The sequence below is a fragment of the Bombus flavifrons genome, chromosome 2 (genome assembly GCF_040668555.2).
Source record: "Bombus flavifrons isolate JBK064 chromosome 2, iyBomFlav1_principal, whole genome shotgun sequence".
Lineage (NCBI taxonomy): Eukaryota > Metazoa > Arthropoda > Insecta > Hymenoptera > Apidae > Bombus > Bombus flavifrons.
The window spans coordinates 18,983,621-18,994,320 of record NC_138443.1 but is presented as its reverse complement, the minus strand read 5'-3'; the positions used below and the strand labels follow the sequence as shown (position 1 = coordinate 18,994,320).

At 38.3% G+C, this 10,700-nt stretch overlaps 1 protein-coding gene across 1 annotated transcript in view; it reads left to right on the top strand.

Annotated features, from left to right (window-relative positions):
- Positions 1–182: 182 nt before the first annotated feature.
- Positions 183–10,700, top strand: part of LOC138189419 (beta-1,4-glucuronyltransferase 1) — a 34,883-nt gene continuing 24,365 nt past the window's right edge. Inside the window, exon 1 of the mRNA XM_069131478.1 lies at positions 183–419. Within this exon, the coding sequence (XP_068987579.1) occupies positions 309–419 (111 nt within the window). The 5' untranslated portion in view covers positions 183–308. The remainder of the gene's footprint in view (positions 420–10,700) is intronic.

Here is a 10,700-nt window from a genome sequence, read left to right as displayed (position 1 = left end):
CACCGCGCCGCGAGCTGTCTGCAAAGAAGCCGGTGCGCGTGAATTAGCGATGCATCCCGGATAGATTTATCGCGACCAGATTAAGATTGACCCTAGGAGAGAGCGTCGAAACAATCGATTTTCCCTGCTTGCGCCCGCGCGGCCGTCGACTCGCGGCCAGCACCTCTAGTGGTAGTTAACAACACTACGTGAACTATCTACGTGGACAAGGAAAAGTCGGTGGCGCGTGGGCGTGGTCGTGGTAGTGACGTGAATAGTGCTCACGTGCGTGCGTGCGTGTAACGGCGTTTGTGCGCGCCTGATGCTGAATGCACGGGGCGCGAGGCCAACGACAGGGGTTGGCACGGACTGATTTCGCCATCAGACTGCCGCCAAGCGGGGAGGTCTGTCTCGCGTGCCAACACACATCAATGGTTCAGGTGAGTGACGTGAGTGATTCCTTATTTTTCAAACGATTCACGGCGAAGTTAATCGCCGATGTTTGTGAGACGCGAACGTCCTCGCGAGATTCGAGACTCTTTACGCGGTATCAGCTTACGAGGGAACGTTGTGTCGTATGTTGCTTCGCGAATAAACGACCATCGCGTCCGAGATGTCGCCACTGCAGCAGCCGCGAGATGGAAGGTATAACTGCGTCACGTGGCTTTAAAAGCCACTGACTTCGTATCATTGCACATTTGTGGGTAACTTTGAGGCTGTTCGCCGGGGTTTCCTTTTAAAACATTTTGTGTAAAAATGTAGATCACTTCGTTGTTATGCTTAGGGTGGAATTTAAGGGTACTGTAAGGGTATGATAATTTTTGTATGTATTGGCGTTTTTAAGAGTGGTATGCGATTTTTGATATTCGCGTTTCTGGATCGTTTTTCTAATGTCCTGATAAGTGTCATGATTTTTATATGAGAAAGCTGCATTAGATTTTTTAACACAGGACTTTTATTATTTTTTACAATATGTATCTAAATATACACAACTAATTAAAATTAAAACAAATAACATTGACAAATAACAAATAACAAAACATTTGTATGTTTTTAGTAATTGGAAAAACAAAAAATTGTTACCAGTCATAATATTTTGACCAGTTTGATAGTTCTAATATTAACGCTCTTTGTTGAAGAGCACTTTATTTTCAATTAGTGGTGTTGAGTTTTAGTTTGCAATTTGTAAGTTAGGAAACTATTGTAGGTACTTCCTGACTACTGACATAGACTTCTTCAATCGATTTGTTAACACTAATCTTTGATCTTGCTACAGTATTCGCCATGGCATATGCGTTTCATGTTTTTTCTTGTATCGCGTGATCGTCTAGCACACTGGCGTGAGAATTTGTGATGGAGTTTGTCGCAGCGTTCGTTCACGACACTTGCTAATTTTACCTCAAACCAGCTTCGATGCCATCAAAAAATCGATTGGATCCATTCGATCTGTGCAATTTGATCCAACTTTGCTTTTTCATCTATCGCGTATTTCTACTTAACATTCGGTATATTTTTGCTGTAATTTATAGAGTATACTTTTCCAATGTGATATAGTAATATTATGTTGTATTATTGATTAAAAGATTCTTTAAACAGAGTAAGAGGTTGGAAGGCTATTTGCCAGTACCGATTAAAGATCAGTTCGAAACGATAACAACGAAATATCTGTAGTATGCTTAGTAATAATGATATTCAATATAACTATAAGAAAAATATTGTTACTTTTATAAAAGTCAAATTACTTTTTAACAAAAAAGGTGTTACCTAATTACCATTAAAATTGCTTATTGCGATATACAAAATTATAGCTTTGTTAAAAAAGATTGAACAGATTTCTGAAAAGCAAATAATCTTTCCATCTGACTAGATTCAAATATTTTAGACGTATTGAACAAAACCATCTAAGTAATAGAAAACGATTTGGCGATATTTCATTTAATTGGAGATATATTGGAACGTAACGTACAACTCAATTTGTGCGTACAAGAAGAAAACAAGCAACTACTGTAGATTAGAATTTAGATTCGAATATTTCGCCCACTTCGTATTTTAATCAACCTGATTATCTAAAGCAGTAAACGACATGGAGTAAATTTCTCTTTTTCACGCATAGCATCCAAATCGGCCATTATTTACACTCATTCCGCGCTATCGTTACCATATAAATATCTAATCTGCATTAAACGGCAATTCTCCGAAAGAATATTTCAGTCGAAACTATGGTTATACGTATAGTTATATAACTATATCAGCGAACTGTTTATTTTTCAGTATAGTTACAGTTGCCCTATATCCGACAAGTAGCGTGAATATCGGCCAATAACAATCGTGATTTTATGGTACTTGTTTATATGGCCGATACTGGGATAACGATAACGTTGTTTAAAACGAAAAATCGTTATATTGAACGATTTCCGTTGAACATCGACTATGTCGAGCTGATCGACCGCAAATATTTCAAAGGCTGGGTGGCTGGAAGCTGGACGAAAAATAATGATGTCGTATCGGTGGATCTGACGCGTCTACGTATTAATCTGACGTGACTCCTCGGAAATTCTTGGGGATTAAGGGAACAGTGTAAACTCTTAGCTGGCTCGTTGCGGCCCTTTATGTAAATGGATAATAGATCTCCCCAGCACTTGGCCGGGTTCCTAGACGACTAGTATCACCACCAACCTGCATTGCAACGCCGAAGGGTAGTTCATTAACTGCCGGACTCTGGTTCGATGAGAGCTACGGAGAGTCGAATAGCTTTGAAGTGGTGGACGCCTCGAGGGCGTCCACTGCTGAACAATGAGAATTATCTTGTCTTCCTCCTTCCCATTTCCTTCTTTGTCTTCGTAGCCTTTGCATTTCCATATTCATCCCCTTTTCATACTCGTATATATGCACGTACTGTATATGTTTATATCTAAATATTTGCGCAAGCGCAAGCTGACGTCTATAATTGAGCCGCTTCGGGCGAGAGAACAATCATAGCGAGCATCATGTATGAAAAGCATGTATGAAAGCGATCTTAATGAATTGACGGATGAGAAGTATCGAAGTGTGTCCTCTCGTGACCGCCACCAATTATTGTAGCCAGCCAGCCAAACGGAATGATCGTCTATCATCGATATAGCTATAAAATTATGGGTAGAAACGAAGCGCAAATGCCATTCTCAGCTGGTACATTCAGCCCGGATCGAAAATTGCTCGCTCGATTCGGAGAATGGGAATTTGCGGAATTGAATAATGTGAGAAATTCTGCTTCCTATCGGAGTCCCCTTGCGTAGCAATTGTTAATTAACAAGCAATAAATCTTTTCTTCTAATAAATTCTTGACGAAACATCCGGAACAGAGAATGCTCGCAGTATAAACGTGTTTTGATAAAAAGAAATAGAGCAAAGGGATTCTGTTAGTAAACGAGCTGTATAAATCATTCTTTCAGAGCTAAATCCCTTTAAACGAAATAAAAAAATTCACGTTGTTCGTTATGAAATACGCTATCTGCACCAGCAAAGCGAATCTCAGTCATCGTTATCCGATTAAAATCTCTTTTCCTGACAGTTATATGAAATCTGTAATTTTCCAAAGCAACTCTTCGTAATCAACGTAATTTTATACCTTATTTATATATACAATTTTATAAATATTTCGACATATGGTGATAATTATTTAAGATACAATTATAAATACGAAATACAAAATACGATGGGATCACATATGAAGGAAAAGTCGTTCAATTTTAGAAACTTCATTCGAGCTGTATAATTGGTTAATCAATGTCTGCCGTTGAATGGTTCTCGTCCATCTATTTTTGTTATTCTTCCGATATTTATACTTAAAATATCGTGTCCGTCTCCCAACGTGATTCAATTCGCACTGAAGTCGTTCTTTCAGTGATGGATTTTACTAAAGCTTTAAGCGGAAGAGAGGGGTAGCAGCTTGTAATCCTATGCGTGACTCCTACTGTTAGTAGCAGCCTCATATCAGATTATGGTTATGGCAGCTTACTTAATGACTCCCTATCGAAATAATTGGTGGCAACGTATTAATTGCTCGCGCAGCATAAATAGACCTTGCTGTACATCGAATTGGATACGATGATTCTGCTTCAGTCTTTATGATTGGTAGTTAATTAGCAAGTATTTACATATGTATGGCTAAATTGTTTTATCGATCATATTTTGAGTGAATATTTTCAAATGTCGTTTAATACTGAAATTACCGGTTTGTAAAGTATAACTAAATATTCTATACATAAATAATTGCAATTAAAAAGATACGATAAAAACAAATGGGTGTACACGATTATGTTTTTATTTAAATAAAAGTTAATATTAGTTTTGCTGCTAAAGCATCTACATAATTCAAGTAATCATTGAAGAAAAAGGTTTGAAATTCGTTATTTTGTTCTAACGTTAATATGCTCTATAAATTAATTTAAACAAAATTAAAACGAAAATTAGGAACGTATCACTGTTTTATATATTTTAAACGTAAATAAAGAGTGTATACATCTGTTCGTTCACAGTATCGATTCAGCTTGATAGCATCACCTTTTATAAATCAACGAATATCCAATATATCAGACGTGTCACACGTGACCATAGCAGAGAAAATATCGTATCTCGATAGATGTTGTACATCTTTCGTGTGCCCATATTTTCTGTTCTGTTCTGTTATAAACTGTTCTCTTGTCTTTCCTAACATTCCACGGTATCGTTTTTTGTAAATGTAATTATAATCAAAACATATTAGATACTTTGTAGATTAAATGTATAAATTTTTCAGGTACAAATTAACCATATTTTCTGTTAGTAGTCGTATTCTTATAAGTTGTTAAACGCTTTAAAATATAAGGAAATCGGGGAATAGTTATAGATAGATAAATGTTTAATACCTAATTTTATTTTTACTGCGCTTAGTCTATACCAAAAATGATCGAGTTTATTGGATTTTGTAGTTCGAACAAACTTTATCGCAGAATTTCATTGTTACCGTATAATTTGTTCCTCACCTCTGTTGCATCAATTTCAACAGTAGGTATCGAGTTAAGAAATATATAATTCGTCCGTCACAAAATCTGTATTAAGCTGAATATTCAGCTCTACCATTTTTCGCAACTCTACAGACATACTTCTTTTTTTCGAAAAAAGAAAAAAAAACAAATACTTGTCAAAACTCAGGATTCACAGCTGATCAACGATTCATCGGCAGACACGCGGGAACGATCGATCATTTCGCAACTAGAATACTTTGAAATTCGGTGGACGTGTCCCGATCAGTCGTTGTGCGTGCAATCTATTCGTCTCACAGATGGTATCTCGTCAGGTTGGAGTATTCAAAATGATTCATTCGACCAGATACGCGTACGGGACCAGAGTGTGCGAACAGGGTGTACGCGATAGATAGATTTCTCTTGTCCGATTGGTAACTTGTTTGATTTCAATCATTTTCAAGTGTTTTCAATAGATTTTCGAAGTGTTTTTAACTGGAAGGCCGCCAGCGCGACCGGAGTATATTGTTTTATCGTTTCCGAGCGTTTCCAATGGGATCGACGTGCCGGATATACAAATCGAAAATGTTGAATTACATCTAGTGCCGTTGGTCCCATGGCGTACCAATGGCATCTTCTGGTATAATCTCACGCACTCTCACTGAATCATTTTCTCGATATTCGCTGGTTCGCGGCTCCGTCACGCTGTATTCATTTATTTTCGCAGTGAGACGTTCGCCGCCCGTCAACGTTGATACGATGTTTTTCATCGAACGGAGAACGTCAATGGATTTTGCGTGAAACGCGGTATGTTTTTCTTCGCTCACCTTGACGAAACGTTGGACTTTGTACGATCTGTTTGGACCAAACGTTTCTCATTACCCTATTTTATTTTACTTTACGGTTAAAGAACGCGATTATTATGACAGATAACAATACCTCAGAATTTAATCTTAAATATCTTCTTAAATCATCTTTGTTGGAATTTAATCTCGGAATTAAGATTAATAATCTGTGGAAGACACAATGTTTGTGTTGAAATAATATTATGTGATATATATTAAACAATTATTACAGGAAATATAAGTGAGTGTTGTGGAATGTAGACAGTTGGCTAGTTATTCTCAGACTGACTTAGTAGCTCATGGCCCTTGAAAAGGTTTTGAACCCCACTCTCTACGCAGTAATAAGTGTGACCTGTGTAGATGTCTGTGTGGCGTCACATGTGCCACGGAACCTTCTAGTGGTTTCTCGACGTGCCCAATGTTCTATCCATATCCTTACGCTTCTTTCGCCGAATTCTCGAAAGAGCATGCACGCGCTAGCCGCCGCGGTACATCTCACGAACGCACGCTAGTGGGGATATTGCTGGGCAACGAAGGGAAGAATCCGTTCGATCAATCACCTCATCTGTATGCGATTAATATCGTTGTATTCCAACAATCTTTGTACTTTATTACGTCAAATTTTATCTTTGTATATTCAAAAGCTCATTTAACCTTTAGAGTGCTGAATACTCGCGGTCTATGCGGTCCGTATGGACGGCACGCGGTCAGCGCTGTGGATGGAGTACTTTTTCGCTAGACTGAACTCTGTCGATTGACTATTCAAAGCGCAAATCGTAATAAGTTATAGTAATTCTTTTGCACGAGATTAAACGATTTAAGAGCGTTATTTTTTAGTATTAATTATTTATTATAAACATTGAAATTTATAATAAACTAGAATTTGGGTAATAAACTAGAAAACGATAAACTAGAGAACTAAATTTAGTAAATATAACACAAGTTAATAATTCAGTTGCGTGTGAAAAGTTTCAAAACAATTATCTGCATTCTGCATTCGTATCGCGTGCCGCTCCTCCTCTTATTTTTCACACAAACGACACATTTTCTTCTTGATAATTATGTTGTGCCGGCACGATTAAGGCATTTTGACGGAAAATGCCTATCGATTAAACGAAATAGTAAATCCTCGCACTTTCTCTTTCCTCCTCCTAACATGCTTCTACGTCGGAAATATTTTCCTAAAATGTCTCTTATCAACGCTAAATGAAATTCGCTACATTTTTGTTTCGAAGCAGTAGATTTTTGATATAAAATATACGCATTATATATAAGGAATGTATTTATATTTATCTCACACAAACGTAATAGTATTACTTCTGCGTAAGTGTTCGGAAAAATTGACAAACGCATATATGCGTCCTTAGTCCATGCCGGAAACTTACGGAAAACGCATATATGTGTCCTTAGTCCACACCGATAGCTTTCGCCAGACACATATATGCGTCCATAGCACTCTAAGGGTTAACCCTTATGGTTAAAACCTATATGGTTAAATCATTTAGAAAATCAACTTTGCGAATGAGAGCGTATGTTCGATATACGTTAGCACTATATAAACTACTATAAGAATTTTTGTCTGAAAATCCTTAGAGGGACGCAATCATTATTGTTTTTAACTGTTCTTAAACTGGCAGTGTTTCACTTACTTCTGTATGCATAGGCAGCGGCTAATTACGTTTGCTTTTCATTAGCTTCCACTCTTATGGCTATTTATTTTTGTACAATCGAGCGAACAGCTAGTTTTTCAACTGTTTACTGTCAAATTATAATATACAATTGTAAACACGTTGCACACACTTTGCTCGTAGGTCAGTTCTCATTTGGTTATTTCGTGCTGCCAAGGGAGTACATCGGTGTTTTATTAGAGTTGTTACAGAAGCGAACTTGAAAGAAATTACGTTGTTAAAGTTTACTTAAAGTAAAAAATTAAGTTCGGAATCAACTGTTTCATATTTTACATGCAATGTATAGAAGTAGAAAAATTTACATGTTTTACAATAACAAATAAATTAATGACCGTTCTGTGGTTGTACGGATTCGATCTATATTTAAACAACGATAGAAAAATTGAACCTTTTTGAAATTTGATGACTGACATACAGAAAGAAGGGAGAGAAAGGAAAAGTAAGGATAAGTGTTTCTTTAGACTCCTTGTAACGGAGATTAAGGATTTTAACCACTCAAGATCACTTCGATCGCGAATCACGTCAAACATAACTTTTACTTTCGCTATACTCATCACTGTGACACGATTTTCGTTTCGTTCTTATCTTTCTCTCAGACATTTCTTATTTTTGTCCTTTGACTTCTACATTTAGCCTCATTTTTTGTCCGTCAACTTTCATTTTATCAACCCTCGGAGAGTGGAGGCTGGCTCAATTTTCACACTTTTCCAAATATTTTACGTTTATTATTTCCTAAGTTACGATATTCAAATAAATTCATTCTTAAAGTAATTTTTATTATCACAGAGAAATACAAATTCCTTTCGGCTCTCTGCTCGCTATGAAACGAAACATTCGATATTCGTAACGACCATGTCCACGTCTCCGACAGGCGAGGATTAAACAGTGATAAATTGCTTCTTTGGAATACTATAAAAATGCTATAAAAATAAGGCGCTACTTAAAAAGATATGACATTTTCGTCAAATTACTTTTGACGAAACGAAAATATTTCCGTTGAAGAACGTTGTTAAGCAATTTCGTTTAAATACTTACAATTATCCAAAGAACGTTAACACCAACTAGAACAATTTTATTTTGTGTCGTTGTCTTCTGATCGTTGTTCTCTGTAAACATTTTGTTCGCTCTATACCTGACAAGTTGTTACGGCGAGTATCGAAGCAAGATGCAATTGAACAGCTGTTTCTTCCGTATTCTTCTTCAAAACGCCACCCCCGCCTACTTAGTTTCCGTGCATAACAAAGCTCGCTAATTACTCGGCGAGGAAGCACGCGCCACGCCGCGTCTCTTGACACGATTTACACTTCCAGATAGCAAAAAGGTTGTCCGTTGGAGAGACACGAGTTTTCGTACGAGCGCATAGTTTCACGACGACAGTCTGTCTGCTTCTTTTTCTCCGGTTCTTCCTGTTCCGGCGTTGGTCTGTTCGTGGCAGATCTGAGAATCACAGCTTGTTTAATTATCTCGGTAATTATGCAAAGCAAATACGTGCGCCAGGGGGAAAATTGAAGACCTGCTAATTACCGCGTAAAGATGTAAGAAAGGAAGCAGGAAGTGCAGGTAAGAAAGAAGAAGAAGAAGGCGAAGAGGAGGAAAAAGGGGAAAAAGGAGAGAAGGAGAGGAAGTGAGAAGAAGAACTAGGCTAAAAGGAACATGAACGGATGAGAGCGGAAGGAGGAGGGGCAAGAAGGGCAGTCGTTTAATTGCAGCGGTTCACCACTCGACAAAAGTGGCTTTCGTGCTTTCCGGACTACGACAGTTATGCCTGACCCCTAGCTATGAAAAGAAATTCCTTTTTGAGATTCCATCGAGGACGGTTAACTATTTTTTTCTTTTTCTACCCTGTTCCACGATTCTTTTTGTACATCCGGAATTGAGCGTTTGCAATTAGCTTGGCAGAAGGAGAACCTTCAAGCCACGGATGGAAATGTTCGCATTTACGCTGCTCGTTTATGATCGGTCGTTGTGGAGTATGCTAATTTGTCACGAGTGGTTTACGTATGATTCGTCAAAGTAGGTACAGTTATGAATATTACATCAGCAATTTCTTCGTTTCATTTACTTTCGTACTTGACTCTTCATGTTGTCTATAATGTAGTTTCTTATTTAATGTCGACTAATATCTTTTAATCGACAGGTTCAATTAAACTTTTTGATACATGTCTGACACCTCAAAGGGGGTAAATCAATAACGTACAATAGCGGAGATGTACAGTAATTTACGAAAACATCTGAACATTTGTCACAGAAAATTTTTATGGATATATTATACGTATTGTATATATACAAAACGCGAATCGGTTACGTTTCACACTGTCGGTTTGCAACTATACCTTTAGTCTATATCGTTACATTTCTAGTTCCATAAAATCGGACAAATTCATTACCGCCATATCATTCTATATCACTTTATCCAGTCTTCTCGGCGAAATCGTTTCACGAACTTTTTAAACGGACGTCTCGACGCCACCCACCGTGAAATCTTCGCCTGGCTATCTTTGCAGCCCGAGGTATTTTCCGCGAGTTCGATAATACGCACGTTTGCTTATCTCCTGGGCGAAAAGTGGCACGGAGGGAACGGGTGCAATTCGTTTATTATCACAAACCGCATCTCTACCCAATACCTACCCCTTTCACCGGGTGTATCCAAATAGAGGAGAGGCCGAGGCCATAGAAGTGGTTACGTCGTTTCAGTCGTAGCGAAAGAAAGAACGAGAAGGGAGCGGGAAGAGAAAGGTGGAAGAGAAAAGGAGGAAGAGGGAGTTTCAAAGAATTTCCAATTCTCAGCTTTTCAACATCGCCACCGCCTTCGACGCTTCGTTTGTGCGCGAGAGCTAGAAGGATGAAGAGCGGCGAAGGGTGGTAAAACAGGAAGAGGCGAAGGGAATGGGACGAGGTTGGAAGGGATGGGGATGAGGTTGATGGTGGTCGAAGGGAGAGCTGCCGTAATGAATGGTATTCAGTTTATTCTGGGCTAAGTTACGCTGCCGCCGACGTTGCATCGCGTCGGTACCGGCATCCAAGCACCGAACTAGAAGTAAAATGGGACTGTAGCAAAATTGAAAGGCGGAATTTACCTTTTATCCCTGGCTCCGATCTTCGCAGCCGTTTTCTCCTTTCCCAGCCTATAACGGTTCTTTAACTCTTCCTTCTCTCGTATCCCTTCCCCTTTCCTTTCTTTTTTCCTTCCACTTTCTACCACGTCT